This window comes from Dromiciops gliroides, chromosome 1 (genome assembly GCF_019393635.1).
Source record: "Dromiciops gliroides isolate mDroGli1 chromosome 1, mDroGli1.pri, whole genome shotgun sequence".
In the NCBI taxonomy this organism is placed as follows: Eukaryota; Metazoa; Chordata; class Mammalia; order Microbiotheria; family Microbiotheriidae; genus Dromiciops; species Dromiciops gliroides.
In genome coordinates this window covers 361,368,713-361,389,363 of record NC_057861.1, presented here as the reverse complement: position 1 = coordinate 361,389,363, position 20,651 = coordinate 361,368,713, and the positions used below count along the sequence as shown (strand labels likewise).

The following is a 20,651-nucleotide window of genomic DNA, read 5'->3' as shown; positions in this document are numbered from 1 at the left end:
TGCCCCCCAAGTATGTTTTTGAATCTAGTTTTTTCATGAACTGTTGCTAAATTATGTAAACCATTACTAATATGAGTACAGTCTTTTATTCTTTTTTTCTAAGTTCTTAGCCATTTGCTCATGGTGGGCATCAAATAAATACTGATAATAATAACATTCTCTGACATACATGTGATTCTGACCTTTTAAGTCTTATAAAATTCCCATGGAAACTTGGACATGCTTTTTTTAAAACTGAACTTAGTGACCAGATCTTTATTTAAGGTCCCCTGCTGTTCTTATTAGCGGATTATACTTCCATGCATGGCCATGGAAGGAAGATCTCATCTGTGAATAACTATATTTAATAGACTTTTTGTAGTCACAATTAGCCATTTGGCTCTCATTTGAAAGACAAATGCTAGCCAGTTGGACTTGAAATTAGCCAAGTGGAAGCACAATTAGTTGCACTCAGAATAATGCTGTGAATAAGTGGAACAGTTGGTCGAAGTTCCTTTTAACAATTTCACCCTTCAGCATATCGCTTTTGGAGTCCCTTGACTGCCAAAAGCCAGACTGCTAATTGCTAAATTGAGGGGAACTTAACAACCTGGAGATGTTTTCAGAATAAATCTACTTTCTTCCTCTGCTCCGCATTTGAGGTCAGAGTTGTCCTTTGACTCCCTCACCACCTTAAGCCCCTACTTCTTCTACAAAGGATGCTGCCTAAGAAAAGTTTTACAGATGGAGACCGGATTTTCCCTTACTAGAACCATTTAGTTAGCACTAGTTTTATTCAAAGTAAGTTGACTGGGGTACAACAAGGTTCAGCCTGCTTTTAAAAAAAAAAAGGCTCTTCTTCCAACCTTTCATGGTCTCTGAAAGTCCCAGGCAAAGTAATAGGTATCTATTAACTCATCATTTGTTTTTTTTTTTTTTTATCATGATCTTATTCATGAGAAGTTTGTCATATGGAGAGCAGGGTCCTAGGGAAGTAGATACAGAAAAGCTAAATCAGCAGAGGGGGAGCAGGGCTAGAAACAAGGCCTTTACATTTGAGGGGGGGGTGCCTAAGTAATTAAGGGACTGGTCACTGAACAGGGAAATGCAAAGACACCGGAGACAATTTACACCAGCTTCCCAGCTTTGCTTAGGATCTGCCTGTGACCAATTTTGTTTCCTGGCCAGGGAATGATCTTGCATTGCTCCAGCCCCACCCTGAAGCAGTGTGGCACTGTAACTGGAGGACTGGATGTGGTGTCCGCAGAACTGAGTATGAATCCTGCCTCAGACACCTACTAGCTTTGTGACTTTGGGCAAGTTGCTTTGCCTCAGTTGCCCTATCTGTAAAATGACGATAATAGGCTATATCTTATAGGAGTGTTGTAAAGATCAAGTGAGATCATCATATGTAAAGCATTTGATGAATCTTCAAGTGCTATAATGTTTACTACTGTTTACTACTGCTATTGTTACTACCACTATTATCACCATTATATTTACAACTTAGTGTATGTCCCTGTTAAGTATGGAGTAGTGTTGTGTTCTTCTTAAGGCAGTATAAAAATTCTTCCTGCTTTATCACAGCCCCAAATTCTCAACAGAAACACACCACCTACACCTTCAATAGGAGCAGAGTGGGCTTATCTGTGTCTTTCACCCAGTGTATTAGAAATGTGATATTTAAAATCTATATTGTGTGATCGCTTTAAATTAGAAGATTCAGCACCAGTCTTTGGGCATTAAACCTTTATTAAAGCATATAGATATTTACAAGGAGTTAAGAAAGTTAAGAAAAAGAAGTCCTACCTAGCCTAGAGTTCCAACCTGGTTGGGTTCTTCAAGTCCTCCTCCACGAGCCTGCTTTAATCAGGAACTCCCCAGCAAGCTGATTGTGGAAGCTTTTTATAGGTCTGGAACAGAGGCAGTCCTTAGACACTGCTTCAAGGTGATTGGTTGCTGTCCTCCAAATCCATTGGTTTTGAAGGTGTTCTCAAGTTGAGTTCACAGTCTAGCTTCTGAGAACAATACCTTCTTAAGGGATAATCAGGTGTGATTACAATCCAGTTAACTAATCGGCAGTCAATCACTCTCACTTGATTCAGTCAGTCTAGATTAATCTCCAGGTGGGTCTTTGAGTATCTGCTAAATCCCATTATTTCATCACAGAAGCAAATCGGCACTTCAACATTATCTTTGTACATAGTGTAGTGAGTGGTGGATTTGTTATTTTTACTTCTAAGATATCATAAATAAATATGACTAACTATAAAATCTCTCTTGAAATTATCATTTTCAACTCATTTCCTAGATTACCTTTCATTAAATATTATTAAGATTACAGTGCTCCTGGTTTAAGATCAGTTACATGTTTTTATTTCAGAGAGATCATAGATAACACCAGCAAAGAGAATGGAATAGACATTATTATGGCTGACAGAGTATTCCATCTGATTGCTGAATCCCCGGAAGATGCCAGGTGAGAGTCTGAATTATTGCTTTGTTTCTATAGAATCCCTGTTTATTTCGAGTTGTTGGTATCATATAGATTACTCTTGCTAATGGTCATATAAAAGTGTTTAGTTGAGTCAATATTTAGCTGGACTTAAGGTAAATGAACACTTGAAACAAGAGACATGGATTTTCACATCTGGGGAAGCTGAGCAGAGGTGTGCAGGAAAGCAGTCTCTACCCCCTCTGTATCTTGGTGTAGAGCCAGGGCAGGGGGACCTTTAATTTTTTTCAGATGGGAAAGATAAGGATTACTGTAAAAGGACATTTAACTTATACAGTACATATAAATTATGATAAATATGGGGAATTTTAACATCTTGTTTTATGTTAATGCAGCAGAATAGAATGGGTGAAAAAGTATGGTGTTACTTGTAGTGTACTAACTACAAGGATAACCTTCCCGTTACCTACCCACTTAAACTTTTAGGAGGCACTTTTGAAAGTCAACTCCTGAGGTCAAATCAAGCCTCTACCACTGACTGACTGAGCATATGCCAGAGGGTCGACCTGGAATCCATGAATTTTTCTTTAAAATATTTTTATAATTGTATTTCATTATTATTGGTTTCCTTAGTAATACTATGTCTTATTTTGTGCATTTTAAAACATTCTGAGTTAGTAGCTCATATGCTTAATGAGACTGTCAAAGGGTCCATGACACAAAAAAACCTCTTGCCAGCCTCAAAGACTTCGGTTCTTCATCCACCTTTCCTACCTAACCATCAAGATAATCTCTGTAAAAAAAAAACTTTGAACATTTCAAAATAAATATCTTCTAAAAGCAAAGAATAAGACGATATGATTGCTACTATTTAGAAGTGAAATTTCCTGTCCTTTTGTGGTATTTTCTGAGTTATATTAGAAATAAGTATGGTCCTGAATATTAATAAAGGTCCAAAATATCATGCTTATAATTCCTGAGTATAACATCTCCTGGCCTACGTTTTTTCTCCCCTTTACTTGAAAATGATTTCAGTAAGTGTAACCAGTTCTCAGGGCCTCACCCTCCCAGTTGCCCTTTTAAAAAATCTTAAGTTGACATAGCACCATGGCAGCAGCAGTAAGGGGAAAGACAGCAGGGGGAAAAAATCTTCCCATGGGAATAGACTCAAACTTCAGTCAGATCCATAAATTATACATAAAATAGAAAAGCAAACAAACTTGGAATTATGGTCCTGTAATTCCATTTCATGGCCCTGGAGACTGCATGTGGTTTCTTGTGGATAACAAAAATGACCACAACTTCTCAGTGGAATTATAGCCCCTACCCTTGGCAGCTCTCCCTTGTTTGCTTTGTACCATACTGAATCAGCTAAATTTAACCTTGTGGATATTTCATCCAAGTGCTTCCTTTCTTCCACTGACCAGTGCATAGAATAGTTGTTGTTCAGCACTTTTCAAGTCCCAAATTATATTTGATTAGGAGGAAAAAATGTGTGTAATTTGAACAGTGTCTTCTCTAAAGATTATGAAAGAACAATACATTCCCTTGTCATCTTGAGTATCTGAAAAAGTCTGTCTAGTTGCCGAAAGCTGAAGTGCATATGTGTTTTCCTACATGCATGTAGAAGTATTTGGAGCATCGTAAATCAGTGATTTGGAAATTTTGCCTCTTGTATAAGCTTAGGAATTCATTGAGCTTATGAGCTGTTAAGAGCTTGTCTTTTGAGACTTTGTGCTCCTAGTAATGCATCTTTCCTTTAGGAAACAGTGATAAAGATGCTTACGTTTAATCCCTTTGTGTGTATGTAGCTAGTATTCTCATTTCTTTACATATTTGTTGATATTTTTACATACATATATGAATTTATCTCCCAGGAAGAAATATAATACTCCCTTAAATTCTTTTAGCACTTACTCTCTTTATCACTTGGGTGGCTCTGCCCATTTGCTGGCTTGTTTTGTCATATCTTCTCTTTTTTGCCCTACCTCCCCCTTCCAAAAAACAAATTAAACTGGATAATGCTTGGGAAAAAAGGTCCCCGTCTTCGAATCCAACTATATTTGTTTTTAATGTACCTTTTGTTTAATAGATAGTTCCCACCCCACAGCCTCTTCCCTGATGGCACAAACTAATTGTAAGGCACTCAAAGTTAATTATTCACTTAGTTCAGAACCTTTTTCCTTTCTGCTCTACTATATATAAAAGGGCAGAAGGAAAGGCTTATGCTCCTTTTAATTTTTGCTTTTTATGATAATTTAAGCAGAAAAACATTTTAAAACAGAACCTGGTGTTAGGCACTTTTGTGTGGGAGATGTGCTCCCCGACTAACCCAAGATCTTTAGATTTCTAGCTCTATTATGGAAAAATAATTTGACTAGAAACCTATCATGTTGCCGAATAGTTATACTAAGATAGTATTTCTGAACATTTAAAAAATGCTGTTTCACCACTCCTTCCCTACATATCACACACATATTCGTTTATGTGGCCAGTTCCTTTTTATCCTTATTTTCAAAGAAAACAATCCAATAAATGTATTTGATAAAAGGATTTTCAGTGGAATGACTAACAAATGTTTTACCACATTTACTAATTATATAGGAATATCATGTTTATTTTTTTCCCTTTAATTGTATTTCCTGCTATATTGAATGATCACTTAGAGGCAAGGGAGGGGGGGGTGCACCAGGAAGAGTGGAGCAGAGCAGCAGAAAGCAAAAGCAAAGGAAGTCCCTCCTGTGGTTGCTGCTATAGGGGGCCTAAAAGCAATTGGTGCCGATATTTTTAACTGCTCTTGAATGAGCCAAAAAACATAAGTTGTTATCTGTGATTTTCTGTGTAACATAACCAAGTAGAAATCAGAGGCCCCTTCCAAAAGGTTGCTTCTAGGTCAGCCTTTTTATAAATTCAGAGTTTAACCTTTATTTTTAATGACACCTACTCTTTCCTTCTTACAGTCACTGGTTCAGTGTGCTGAGTCAAGTCCATGCATCCACAGACCAGGAGATTCGAGAAATGCATGATGAGCAAGCAAATCCACAAAATGCAGTGGTGAGTGAAAGCTTTACTTAGCTGCTAACATAGGTTAAGGAAATTAAGAGTACTAAGGTAGACTAGGGAGGAAATAAAAGAAAACAAGAATGGTATCTTTTATTTAATAAACATGAAAGGCCACTAACATGACAAAAGATGGTAAAAACTACCATTATCTTTAATGATGTACCCATAATTTTACAAGGTAAGGAAGTAGAACTGATGGGCCAAAAATCATGTAGAAGGGGGTGGGGTGGGGAGAAAACAGAATGAACTAGAAAAACAAGTTACAACTTTTTTTTTCCCAAAGAGGCAGGACTGATGACTTTTATCTCTATGCCTGAAATCCATTTTAACCTATTAGGCATTATTTTTGGCTATTCATAGAAGAGGCATTCAGTTTAAGCTAATCAGGAAATTCCCCTTCATTCCCATAATTTGGATTGCAAGGATGAGCTCTTCAAAGTTTCAGAATTTCTTTCACTCTAGCTTCAGTACTGAGTAGAGGTCATGGGTGATTTCTAAAGGACAGGAATGGCTCTTGAATGAGAGCTCTTCTTATTTTTCAGTTAACAAAGGATAAAGGGGGCCCTTTCTAAATTCTTTTGCTAAGAGCCATATAATTTCAGGTATAGAAACAGTTGTAATAAGTGCTTTAATGTTTTCTTGACTAATTTCCTCTCTCATATTCCTTTGCAGGGCACTCTGGACGTGGGATTGATTGATTCTGTGTGTGCTTCTGACAACCCAGATAGGTAATTTCAACTTTGTCTTTAAGGGGGCCAGAAGCTAATCACTTACTTTGTATATATAAACCTCATTATTTGTTCATAAAAAGTTTTTTAAAATAAGGCCAGGGTGGATGCAAAGGTGGATTAGGGAAATCCAAAGCAGTATTTCTTCCATAATGGTTTTCAGTGATTTATAAATCCAAAGTCAATTTTATTTATGCCCCAAATGGAGATTATTTTGCTTGCACTATATTGAAAATCTCTAAAAGTCAATTGCTCCTTCCCTAGTTTTTTCCTATGAACCACAGAAGATTATTGCCTAATGATACAAGAGGCAATGAGAACAGCAGTGGCTCTGAGGCAGAAGGTCTGAGTTTTGAGTCCTAACTCAGTGTGACAACAGACAAGCCATAGCATCATTTTTGGGGGAAGGGGCACAATGAGGGGTAAGTGACTTGCCCAGGGTCACTCAGCTAGTAAGTGTCAAGTGTCTGAGGCTGGATTTGAACTCGGGTCCTCCTGAATCCAGGCTGGTGCTTTAATCCACTGCGCCATCTAGCTGCCCCATCTAAGCCATAGCATCTTTGAGCCTCAATTTCCTCACCTACAGAACTGGGATAAAAATACGCCAACAAACTCACAAGATTATTGTGAGGAACAAGTTTTGTGAACTTGGAAACTCAGAAGTGCAACCCATTATTATTGTTATGGACCACATGAAATTACTGTTTAGGTCTTCCTGGATTTGAATTCCACTCTATCCTTTATGCCACACTGAATTTCAAGTCAGATTCAGTCAACATTTATTAAGTACATTTTATGTTCTGACCATAGTGCTTAAGATTGGGGAGACCCCAAGATGAACAAAGACAGATCATCTTCTTTCATGGGGTTTTACACCCTAGTCGTTTCACCCTTTCATGAAATCATTCCCACTGTTCTGTCTCCCTTCTTTAAACTTTGTAGCATTTACTATATTGTAATACGTGATCTACTGTGCTTTTTAAAAATGTTATAAGTTTGCTTGACATCTATAAATCTCAGTTCCCCAGATTAGATTGTAATTAAAGGAATAGATGTAGCATAGTCCCTAGTGCTCCACAAAAACTAAATTGAATTTACAAGACTTAATCTAAGATATCTTTGACTCATTGATTTAACAAATATTCATGGATCATTGACTGTGTATAAGGCACTGTTCACTAGGGAGGTTTCACTCAACTCTTTTTAACTATTCAGAGTATTTATTTGAGCACAATATTACATTTTTTTTAATATTGGTCCATATATTTCCAACAATTTCCAACAACATTGTGTTCTGGAATTAATCCCCTTACTATTTCATATTTCTTCACTTACGAAATTTAGAAATATGTCTCTTTCCCTTTTGGATACTTCTTTATTTAGTTGCATGTTACCATTAAGACAGTAATCCTGCACAAGGAAAATAATAGTAATAAAATGTATATGATGAATTATACATTACAATAGTTTAATAGTAATAGAGTATATTAAGGTTATACAAACAGCATCTCATTTTCTACTTTAGACACTAATATCCTTCAGGCAGTAACTTTCTTCTTTCCAAAGATTTATAAACTATTTATTCGTTGGCATAACAAACAGGTTAACCTGAGGCCTTCAGTAGGAAGACAGACCTATAGGAGTCAAAATATTCCAGAACAGAAAAGGACAAGAGAAACAGTCTGTCACTGTATCCCCACTTCCTGGCCCTCATCCCAGTGCTAACATGAAATGTATAGGACAGAATGGTTTGAAAAGATACCAAGATATTTTACTTTCTTAACTTTTTCCTAATTTACTTATATCGGTGGTAATTGCCTGTCATTAATTACTAATCCACAATATTATAACCCAATGTTACAATAAATAATAAAGTTGACTTGGGGAAATCATCATTTTTTCCCCCCAAAGTTGCTTTATTTAGCTCTCCCAGAACTAGCCAAGTTTTCATTTGGAAAATTTTGCATTAAAAATGTTTTCCCTTCCCAGAACTTTCAGAATGTGTTGCTCCAAGTGTAAAGGTTAATCAAGCTTAAAATAAATGCTCCAAAAGTGAGCAGTGTTTGCTTTAATATAAAATACAAATAGCACAGCAATGTTTATACCTATGATTGGTAAGCCAGGAAAGAGTCATTTTAGTTGTGGTTCAAACAAAGGTTATGTTGACAGTCTAGCTAATAGATTTTTCCACTTTCTCTTCCCTGTGCACAGGCCTAATTCATTTGTGATCATCACTGCTAACCGGGTCCTTCACTGCAATGCTGACACACCAGAGGAGATGCACCACTGGATAACTCTGCTGCAGAGGTCAAAAGGAGATACCCGGGTTGAGGGGCAAGAATTTATTGTGAGAGGTAATGCTCATGGATTGCAAAGATATTTCTCAAAGTATCCTGTGCATTGTAAGAGTATTCTTTGATAGTGTTTGATTTGTGAAATTGTTTAAAAGTTAATGACACTCATTTTATTATATCTTTTAAAAGTTACCTTTTTTTTTTTTTTTTTTTTTTTGCGGGGCAATGGGGGTTAAGTGACTTGCCCATGGTCACACAGCTAGTAAGTGTCAAGTGTCTGAGGCCGGATTTGAACTCAGGTACTCCTGAATCCAGGGCCGGTGCTTTAACCACTGCGCCATCTAGCTGCCCCCTAAAAGTTACCTTATTAACAAAAGAAAGTGAAAAGGCATTTTAAACCATAAAATAGGAATGCAACTATATGCATGAATATCACCTTATTTGTACTTAGTATCTAGTATTTTGTATGATTGTAAAGGCCTTTAATTCCCACCATATAAATTTTTTTTTCTTCCAAGGATGGTTACACAAGGAAGTGAAAAATAGCCCCAAGGTGTCTTCACTCAAGTTGAAGAAGCGTTGGTTTGTCCTAACACATAACTCCTTGGATTATTACAAAAGCTCAGAGAAGAATGCTCTGAAACTGGGCACCCTGGTCCTGAATAGCCTCTGTTCTGTTGTCCCACCTGATGAAAAAATCTTCAAAGAAACAGGTAAGTGCTTCATTTACATAATGACATCTCATTAAAACTACCTTGGGACAATGTTTTTGGACTCAAAGGGCACTGCTCAGAGTCTAGTCTTTCTCTCCAGAAGTTTCTTTACTGCATTTGTATCTTCTTAGACTATGTTTCTGTGACTTTGATTATATAAATAGAAAGTGTGTGTGTGTGTGTGTGTAGCTCCAGAGCTATGTCTGTGTTTGAAATAAATAAGATTTTTTTATTTAAGTTGTGGGAAAGTTCACATGAAATTCAAAAAAAGAATTGGATGAGGTTTTTCTGAGATTTAAAAATTCTAATTCTAAAACTCCCCATAAATATCAGTTATAATTATTATGCCTGTTAATAGTATATGCCATTAGATATATCTAAGATATAATTAATTTTAGGTTAAAGGATTGATATGAAGATTGTGTGCTGTTCAAAAGCAAATCTTGGCAGTTTTTCTTTAGGTATATCATGCCTGGTAGAATGGGGTTCTGTGCACTACTTTATATTCAACTTCTAACATGTTATATTAGGTAAGGAATATGTTCAGTTTCATATGTTGCCATAGCCAAAGAGTAATTACTTAATTTTAAAAATTGCAGTTAAGTCTTTTTAACTTTTGAGAACAAAATATACAGTAGAGTTGTGTCTCTTTAGAAATTAGTCAGTTGTAGATATTTAAGTGTTTAGTGGGAGTGGGAAAAATTGACATGGTACGGTTTGCAGATTATCTTATAGATGTAGTGAGAGTTAAATCATCTATATTCTTGTGTTCACTCTTTCATCTTCATTAAAAATTTATAGCATTATACTCAGTGGTACATGCAGCATGAAGAAAACACAGCCCCAATTGTCAGTGAGATTAATCTAATAGAAAAGCAAGATGCATACGTGTATCCAAAAGAAACCATCTCTGTTTTTTACTAGATTGGGGGTTGGAGGAGATGGTTGGTAGCCTTTCTTGTTTTGTTTATTTTTAATCTGGGTGATCATCTTTTTCTTTTTGTTCTATTTGTCGTCAATTCATCAGAGTAGAGTTTGAAGGAGGGTGGGAAAGGAAGAAGAAAAAGACTTAAGCAACATCCATCCACACAAACTTGCCTGGTATATTCATTTATTAAAGTCTAAGGGAAGGGAATGAGAAATTGGAAGGAAAGTCCATTGCCCACTTCTAACTATCCAAGGGAAGAACTGTCAGGGTGGTCCCAAGAGCATAGGCCTCAATTTTAGAGGGTGGAATAGGGCCCCTAATCCCATTCGTGATGATAGCTTTCCCAAAGAAGTACTAACTCAAGTCAGACTCCTTGGTTCAGAGAGCTTTGTAATTGTGTGTTCACTGATACTTCAGGCTATTGGAATGTCACTGTGTATGGAAGGAAGCACTGTTATCGGCTCTACACCAAATTGCTAAACGAGGCCACCCGGTGGTCCAGTGCCATACAAAATGTGACGGAGACCAAAGCTCCAATTGACACTCCTACCCAGCAGCTGATCCAGGATATCAAGGTAAGACAACCACATAGAAGGAATTTTGTTTATCTTCTTATCTTTGTATCCAGTGGCTCAAAGGCTCCAGAGCTATGCTTGGTGCTCAGTTACTAGTCTTTGATCAGAAACAGTAGGATGAATGGGTTGATTGATTAAAGAAGAAAATGAAGTTACTTTTTATCTGAATTTCCCTCTTTCAACCAAGAGTCTATACACTTTAGACTTTAAATAGAATTTAATTGGAATGCTTTGGAGATTGGAACATTGCTGCGCTGGCTGAGGGCCTTTGGAATATTCAAAGAGATATTGGAGTATGAAATCTGCTAGGCGCATCTTCTCTGATAATGGTGTGAAATTTTCCATCATTGTTCTGTAGGTACTGACTCTGAACTTCTCAAGGATAGGAGTCCACAGTGGTTTTTGGAAGGCCTTTTGTTTTCAGCTACTGCTTATTGCTCACATTTTTCTTCTGAAGTATCAGCCCTAGGTTACAAACCACCACTAGTATTTCTTCCCAGTTGAATCCAGAACCTTTTGATCCATTGGCTGTTACTCAAAATCTTCCAGAGTCCTTCCTCTGGGACTTATCAGGCCAGAAGCAAATATTCATAACTGTATTGGGCCAGATCTTCCAAAAATCTCACATTTTTGTGAGGTCAAAAGGATGGAATCAGCACTATCCATGTTTCCCAGATGTGGAAATTCAGCCAAAGAAGGAAGGTATGGGGGCAGCTAGGTGGTGCAGTGGATAGAGCACTGGCCCTGGAGTCAGGAGTACCTGGGTTCAGGTCCGGCCTCAGACACTTTAACACTTACTAGCTGTGTGACCCTGGGCAAGTCACTTAACCCCAATTGCCTCACTAAAAAAAAAAAAGAAGGAAGGTATGAAATTATTGGCTAATTGGCTAACCTGTTTCTGAACCAAAGCTGAACATTAATTATATTTCTTTATTTTTAATAACAAGCTATTTTCATTGTCTCTCTTGAAATGGGCAAATAGTAAAAGGAAGATGTGAAAATAATAGTGAATATGCACAACATTTGTGGCATAATTGCTTTGTAAAAGCAAAATAAAGATGTGCTGGTGGTTTGAGGAAAACCTAGTGAAATTTAACCTTTGGGACTTTATCAGCTCCTAAATCAAACCATTCATTCCAATGGAACAAAAGAGGGCTAATTAAAAGAATTTCCTATTGTATCTATATTCCATTCTCTTGTGAGCTGGATCTAAAGTAATAAAATGGTCCAAGGGTTTTTATGACCAAACTGCCAAAAATTTTGGAAATGTTCTGTGAAACTTTGTAGAGTTACCTAGGGACTAGCCTGATATTAAAGCCCATGATTTGTTAATGTCAATGACAGTCTTTATATTTTTGAAGATCTTTGACAGAGCAATGAAAATCAAATTCAAATATCCACTGAACCACCTAGCTGCCCCTATTGAATTTAATTTTAAATATTGATTTAGGGGCAGCTAGGTGGTTCAGTGGATAGAGCACTGGCCCTGGATTCAGGAGTACCTGAGTTCAAATCTGGCCTCAGACCCTTGACACTTACTAGCTGTGTGACCCTGGGCAAGTCACTTAACCCCAATTGCCTCACCAAAAAAAAAAAAAAGATTTAAATTTAAAATATTTTCTTCAATAGACTTAGATTTATAAAGAAAGATTAAAATTTTTCAAATCTGAAAAAGAAACAATGAACATTTCCATTCAATTTTACATTTTTTGATAAAGGACAACTAATAGGGAAGTCTCCTAGAAATATTACAATGATAGTGATGGAGTGATTCTTTAGATTTTTCTCCACTTTTTAAAAATCTGAAGCAATAAAAATACCAGGATTTCCATTGCTCCAAGTACAGTGTATTGTAGCAGCATAAACACATAATGAAGGTACCTATGTAGTGGCATACCAGCATATTTTTACACTCTAGGAGGAAGGAATATAAGTAATCCATGAATGTGAAATCTTATTTGAGGTAGGATTCAATTTTTAGTTGCTTGGGAACTATATTTTTGTTGAATCCATTTTTATTGATGACCTTTCTGTACACATTAAAGTTTGGGAGAATATCCAGTAAGAAAATTAAGGAGCTGGGGGAGGGAGGATTTATTTGAAGAAAGAAGTTGTACAATTTTAAAAGCATAATTTGGTTAAATGATTACTTACTAAATAATTTCTAAGTCTATCATTCCATTTTTAAAAGGGTACAGGTTCCTGAAAATGATGTTAGAAATGCTTTAGGGAAATATTTGCAAGTTAAAATTAAGGTAAATAGTTCCCTCAGAAAAACTTCATATTGGGAATTAGTTTTCCAAGGCAAATCATTTCTCTCTTTGTGTTTTTAAATGTCAATAATTTTTAAAGTCTGATTTTGTGACCATTCAGAGACTTGCTATAAGCAATGCTTCCTCTTTTTTTAAAAAAGAAATCCATGTTGTATGATTTAATGTGCTTCTTTGTAATAAAATGCGAATAATTTTTTAGAATTATTTTTTAAAATATTTTTAAGGAGAACTGTCTGAATTCTGATGTGGTAGAACAAATTTACAAGAGAAATCCCATTCTGCGTTACACCCATCACCCTTTGCACTCGCCACTTCTACCCTTGCCTTATGGGGACATAAATCTAAACTGTAAGTATAGACTTAAATATAGACTGCTCAGAGACATTTTCTGTGTATGTTTAACTCTTTTTTTCTTCCTTTTTTTGGGGGGTGGGGTGAGGCAATTGGGGTTAAGTAACTTGCCCAGGGTCACACAGCTAGTAAGTGTCAAGTGTCTGAGGCCAGCTTTGAACTCAGGTCCTCCTGACTCCAGGGCTGGTGCTCTATCCTCTGCACCACCTAGCTGCCCTATGTGCCAGGCCCTGGGCTAAGTCCTGCAGCAGCGGGGCGGGGGGATGCAAATAAAAGCAAAATCAATAACTACTAGCAGGGAGCTCTGTCTAATGGGGGAGACAGCCTGCAAACAACCACATGCAAAGAAGAGATACACAGGATAAACTGGAAATGATCAACAGAGGGATTAGGAAAGACTTCCTGGGGAAGGTGGGCTTTTAGCTGGGGCTCGAAGGAAACCAAGGAAACCACTGGGCAAAAATGAGGAAGGGGAGCATTGCAGGACTTGAGAACACCAATGGAAGCTCCCATCATTGGGAGATGGAGTATCCCAGGTTCAATAACGAAAAGAATCCTTTTGGATGCCAAGGCATCAGAGTTGTTTACAATACTCTCCTTGTTAGAAGTTATAACACCCCCCCCCCCCAAAAGAAGTTATGATAAGCCAAAAGTAACTAGAAGCAGATATTAAACTGAGTATGATCTCATGGGGTTTTTTAATGCATATGATGCAGGGTATGATAAAATATTCAGCTGCTGCATTGTCCCAAATGTGTGAGAATAAGGCACAGTATTAAAAGAAGCATCTTTTTTTGTTTGTTTTTTGGTTTTTTGTGGGGCAATGGGGGTTAAGTGACTTGCCCAGGGTCACACAGCTAGTAAGTGTCAAGTGTCTGAGGCCAGATTTTAACTCAGGTCCTCCTGAATCCAGGGCTGGTGCTTTATCCACTGTGCCACCTAGCTGCCCCAAAAGAAGCATCTTTTTGTTGAATAGTCAGCTCTTCAGAATTGATGTGACGTTTTCAGACTTTATTCCCATGGGACCATGCTTACATCTAGTACAGCTTAGAAAGCCCTCTGAAAGGAGAGGACAGGTTCACTTCCAAATAGCAGCAGTGATGCTGCCATATGCTACATTCTTAGACAGCTCTTCACAGAGATTGTCTCCTTGGTTCCTAAGACAAGGTGGAGAAAGAACTGAGGGCTTTGCTGTTGGCAGGAATTCTGAACCTTTTTTGTCTTGTGAATCCTTTTGGTGGTTTGATGAAGCTTATGGACCTCTCCTCAGAATAATGTTAGTAAATCCATAAGAGAGGATTACAAAAGAAACAAGTTACAATGAAATACAGTTAGAGAAAATTTTTTTTTTTAAAGAAGTTTACAGACCTCAGGTTAAGCGTCCCAGTGCTCAACTAAGGCTTCCTGAGAGCTAAAAAGACTCACAGAAACTATTAAAAACAAGTTGAAGAATTCAGAGTACAGAGTCAATTCCTACTTCTGTGACCTAGATCAAGTTATTTACCTACCCTTCCTGTGCCTCAGTTTCCATAGCTCTGAAATAAAGATGTTGAACTAGATGGGCTCTAAGGTCTTTTCCATCTCTCAATCTATGAAAAATATGAATCTATATGGTACAGAGATTGAATACATAATTTATTTTTTAAACTAATCCATAAGTTATGCATCTTTTAAAAGTTAAGCCCACCTGAGATATTTATTCCTATCATTTTTTCTAAAAATTAATCTTCCCTCTACTTAGGATCATAGATTTGGAGCTTGAAAGGACTTAAAAGACTGTTTAGTCTTATTCCCCCATTTTATAGATGAGAAAATTGAGTCTTAGACAAATTAAGTATCTTTCCCAAGGTCATACAGGTAGTAATCACAGAGGCAGGTTTTGAACCCTAGCCCCAAGGTGCCAAACCTAGCATGTTTTTCACCGCAGTCTATTTTTGTCACCTTCCACATAATTTGTTTGCTGTTAAATTTATATATTCGCCTAAAACTTTTTTAAAATTATCCCTATTTTTTCTTTGATTTGGTTTTCCTAGTGTTAAAAGACAAAGGCTATACAACACTTCAGGATGAAGCCATCAAGATATTCAATTCCCTCCAGCAACTTGAGTCCATGTCAGATCCTATCCCTATTATTCAAGGCATCCTTCAGACTGGACATGACCTCCGACCTCTCCGAGATGAGCTTTATTGCCAGCTTATCAAACAGACCAACAAAGTGCCCCACCCAGGCAGTGTTGGGAATCTGTACAGCTGGCAGATCCTGACCTGCCTGAGCTGCACCTTCCTGCCTAGTCGTGGGATTCTTAAGTATCTCAAGTTCCATCTGAAAAGGTAAAGGCCAAAAAAGTCTTATTTAGAATGGTTATGGGGCAGAGGGAGTGTTATGATGAAGTGCTTTTTCATTTTATCTCCGTGCTAACTCCACCCAAATGAGAGTAGAATACAGGCATCGATTTCATTTATGTAGTCATTTATTCAAATTTAAAGACATGGAGAGCCCTGGAGAAGATGCCTAAGCTCCCTTTTGGCTCTGAGGTTCCCTCAATGATTGGGGGGGGGGACCCACATTTATTATGCACTTACTATGTGCCAAGCAATATGCTAAGTGCCCAGGATACAAAATACAAAAAAAGATAGGTCCCTCTTTCAAAGAGTTTATATTCTAACAAAGGAAAATAACCTAAATAAGGGATTGGTGGCCAGGGGAGAGGTGATTTGGACTCGGAAGTCACAGAGATGGTGAATCAGACTGTAGGCTGCTGGAGGAAAGTAAGGATATCCAGGTCCCCAAGGCACAAAGATGAAGATTGCAGAAGAATGGTCTTAGAAATACTTAAGTGATTTTGGTATTCACATCTGTCTTCAGGCAGCACATCATATCAGTGAGTGTAGCTTGTACTTAGGCCACTTAATAAGAAAAATGGATTGGCATTTCATATTCCACAGAGAAAAAGGTGATTCATGTTTTTATTTATTTTGTATTACTGTGGGTGAAAGTTTGGTGCCCCACCACCACCACCACCACAAGAGTGTGTGTGTTTGAATGAGAGCTTCAAGTGTTAAAGTGTAAGTATTGCTATTCATGGATGAGTTGGCAACAAACGTGTACTCCTTTAAACATTTGGTTGTTTTTCGCTTATTTAAACTAAAATCCACATAAAATGGGCATGTGCCACAAACAGTGACCAGTGCCAGTGAGTCACTGTTCTGACTCTGGTGTCCTCTGGAGGGCCTTTGGCTTATTGGATCTCAAGTGAAGTCAATTCAAAGTCCCCAGAAACACAGGCTACCAAATCTTCCATTAAAATTTTTCCTTAAAACTTGTAATTAAGGGCCAGTGTTTGTCTCCTAGGATACGAGAGCAGTTTCCAGGAACAGAAATGGAAAAGTATGCTGCCTTCGTTTATGAATCTCTTAAAAAAACCAAATGCAGAGAGTTTGTGCCTTCCCGGGATGAAATAGAAGCCCTTATTAATAGGCAGGAAATGACATCTACTGTTTATTGCCATGGTGGAGGATCCTGCAAGATCACGATCAACTCTCACACCACAGCTGGAGAGGTGAGCTATTCTGTGGTATTTTCCTGTTTGACAGTGTTGCTATTAGCATATGTAGGTCTAAAGTATTAAAAGTCATCCATCTCTAGAAGATACTTTTGGCAAAATATGTTCTCAGAATTAAGCTGCCAAGTTAATAAGTAACTTAGAGTATTTGAATTACTGTAATCACAAAGAAACCAAGTAGTACTGACAGGTTGTATAGTGTAACCCAGCCTCATTATGTCATATCTGCATAGAAGCGTAAATATTTGCTTGTCATCTCAGTGACCACAACTGTAGAATGTGTGAGCTAATCACCACATTTTTCCACTTAATCTTAAAGTAAGCATGGGAGCAATATAAAATCCAGAATGGTTTCCAATATACAGGAAATGTGCCACAAGGAACTTACTGAAGTCACCTCTAATACTCCTTAAAGTTAATAAATTTTGCAGGTAAAAAACAACCCTCCAGAGTCTCTCATGGGCTCCAGGCCCTGTGCTCTGTACACCATGCCACCAGCTGCCTCAGAAGGCAGGGAGAATAAAGAAAGGGAAGAAAGGAAAGGAGGGAAGAATTTAAGTGTTTACTATCTGCTAAGCAGGGGGATGCAAATTTAAAAGCAGAAACCACCCTTATGGAGCTTATATTCTATAACAGGGAACGTGGCCAGGGAAAAGAATTTTGTCTTGGAAAGCTTCAAGGATGTATTCACCATTGAGCAATAGGGGAAATAGATTGACGTGCCTTTTCTAGGGTTTGGTTTGATTGATTTGATTATGGTTTCAGAACTTAGCCTGTGAGGTATGGGGAGGGGGGTGTATAATTCCTTAGAAAGATTGACATAGCCCTCATAGTCAGTAAAAGGATGAGAAAAACAATAGTGGGGTATAATCTCAAATGTTAGTATGATATCTGTTTGAATCCAAGACAAACCTTTCAATATCACAGTAACACAAATCTATAATCACTGATGCCAGAGGCCAAAGTTGATCAGTTCTGTGAAGACCTACAATACCTTCTAGAAATAACACCCCAAAACGATATCAGATTCATAATAAGGTATTTGAATGCTAAAATAGGGAATCAGAAGATAATTAGAATAACAGGCAAATTTGGCCTTAGAATACAAAATGAAGCAGGACAGAGAATAATAGTTTTGTCAAGACAATTTCCTCATTATAGCAGCATTCTGGTACTTCTACATATGGACATTAACAGATGATCAATGTAGAAATCGGATTGATTATGGAGAGATAAGATTTTCTTCTAATTACATTGTGTGTGAGTATAATTGGGGGGGGGGGCTTGCCCAGAGTCACACAGCTAATAAGTGTCTGAGGCTGGACTTGAACTCAGGTCCTCCTGAATCCAGGGTTGGTGTTTTATCTACTGTGCCACCTACCTGTCCCCAGAAGATTTTCTTAAATGAGCAATGCAAAGACATGGAAGAAAACAATAGAATGGGAAAGACAAGATCTCTTCCAAGAAAATTAGAACTATCAAGGAAACACATTCCTTGCAAAAATGGTAGGGATTTAAAAGAAGTAAGATTATCTCAGTGTTGTTCTAATGAAAGGACTAAATGCTAAAACATTATGTAGATGTACACTTATTTTATTATTTCTATTAGTTCTATCCAATTCTGGAGAGGCTAGTACTTAACTGTTTTACAGTATGAGTGCTAGTCAACTATTGTTATGGGTCTAACTGTCCCGGGTATCATTTGTGAAACCATTTCCCATCATTGCTCTTTCCAAGATCCCTGACAATAATAAACCTAGGTTTAAATTTTTTTTTAAATGAAGAGATTAAGAAGAGGTGGCAAGAATACACAGAAGAACTATATAAGAAAGGTCTTAACCTCACTGATAATCATGATAGAGTGGTTACTGATTTAGAGCCAGACATCCTGGAAAATGAAGTCAAGTGGACCTTAGGAAGCATTGCTAACAATCAGGCTAGTGGGGACGATAGAATTCCAGAACCCCCTAAGTGATGATGCTGTTAAAGTGCTGTTTTCAATATGCCAGCCAATTTGGAAAACTCAACAGTAGCCACTAGAGTGGAAAAGATCAGTTTATATCTCAATCCTAAAGAAGGGCAATGCCAAAGAATGTTCAAATTACCCAACAATTGGACTCATTTCACATACCAGGAAGGTTATGCTTAAGATTCTCAAACTAGACTTCGGCAATATGTGAACCAAGAATTACCGGGAAGAGCAAGCTGGTTTTCTGAGGCAGAGGAACTAGAGACCAGATTGCCAACATTTGCTGGATTATGGAGAAAGCAGGGGAATTCCAAAAAAACATCTATTTCTGCTTCATTTACTACACTAAAGCCTTTAACTTTGTGGATCACAACAAAATGTAGCAAGTCCTCAAAGAGATGGGAGTACCAGATCATCTTACTTGTCTCCTGAGGAACCTTTTGCAGGTCTAGAAGTAACATTTAGAAATGAACATAGAACAACTGATTAGTATAAGATTGGAGAAGTAGTACAACAAGGATGTATATTGTCACCTTAATTATTTAACTTCTATGCAGAGTACATCATGCAAAATGCCAGACTAGATGAATCAAAAGCCATAATTAAAGTTCTCAGGCAAAATATCAACCATCTCAGCTATTCAGAATATACCACTCTAATGGCAGAAAGTGAAGAAGAATTAAGAAGTTTCTTGATGAGGGTGAGAGAAGAGAGTATAAAAGCAGGCTTGAAGTGTAACATCAAAAAAACTAAGATGTTTGCAATTGGTTACATTACTTCCTGCAAAGAGAGGGAGAAGAAATGAAAACTGTATTAGATTTTATATTTTTGGGCTTAAAGATCACTGTAGGGGCAGCTAGGTGGCGCAGTGGATAGAGCACTGGCCTTGGAGTCAGGAGTACCTGAGTTCAAATCCAGCCTCAGACACTTAACACTTACTAGCTGTGTGACCTTGGGCAAGTCACTTAACCTCAATTGCCTCACTAAAAAAAAAAAAAAAAGAAAGAAAGATCACTGCAGACAATGACTACAGCTGTGAAATTAAAAGTTGTTTGTTCCTTGAGGGAAAAAAACTATGGCAAATATGGACAGCATACTAAAAAGCAGAGACATAAGCTTACTGGCAAAGATCCATATAGTCAAAGCTATAGTTTTTTCCAGTAGCTATGAATGGTTGTGGAGAGCTGGAGTATAAGGAAAGCTGAGCACCACAGAATCAACACTTTTGAACTGCGATGCTGGAAAAGTCTTTTGAAAGTCCCTTGGACAGCAAGGAGGAGATCAAATCAGTCAATACTTAAAAAGAAATTAACTCGCACTATTTCCTGGAAGGTGAAATGTTGAAGCTGAAACTTAAATACTATAAGGCCACTATAAGGACAGGACTCATTGGAAAAGACCCTGATGTTGGGAAAGATTGAAGGCAAAAAAGGAAAAGGGGGATGAATGGCAGAAGGTGAAATGGATAGATAGTGTCATGGAAACAATGAACATGGACTTAGACTTTGAGAGATAGTAGAGGATAGAAGGGCCTGGTGTGTTATAGTGCATGGTGTCGCAAAGATTCACACGTAACTAAACAATTGAATAACAACAAAAACCCTTCATTTCTAAAAATGCTCCTCTCCTTTCCAATATTCAACAAACCTCCCTTATAACAAAAAATTTTAAATGTATTGCTTCTAAATTAAGGTACCAATTAACTTGAATTTCAGGTAAAGGCATACTTATTACTGTTTTGTTTATTTTTTAAATAACAA

General features: G+C 37.4%; 1 protein-coding gene across 1 annotated transcript in view; it reads left to right on the top strand.

Moving 5' to 3' along the window:
* Nucleotides 1-20,651, top strand: part of MYO10 (myosin X) — a 246,035-nt gene that overhangs the window by 215,472 nt on the left and 9,912 nt on the right. Inside the window, exons 28-36 of the mRNA XM_043971604.1 lie at nt 2,363-2,458; nt 5,395-5,488; nt 6,170-6,225; nt 8,437-8,579; nt 9,038-9,232; nt 10,578-10,735; nt 13,233-13,356; nt 15,393-15,690; nt 16,712-16,919. Coding sequence (XP_043827539.1) covers nt 2,363-2,458; nt 5,395-5,488; nt 6,170-6,225; nt 8,437-8,579; nt 9,038-9,232; nt 10,578-10,735; nt 13,233-13,356; nt 15,393-15,690; nt 16,712-16,919 — 1,372 coding nt within the window. The remainder of the gene's footprint in view (nt 1-2,362; nt 2,459-5,394; nt 5,489-6,169; nt 6,226-8,436; nt 8,580-9,037; nt 9,233-10,577; nt 10,736-13,232; nt 13,357-15,392; nt 15,691-16,711; nt 16,920-20,651) is intronic.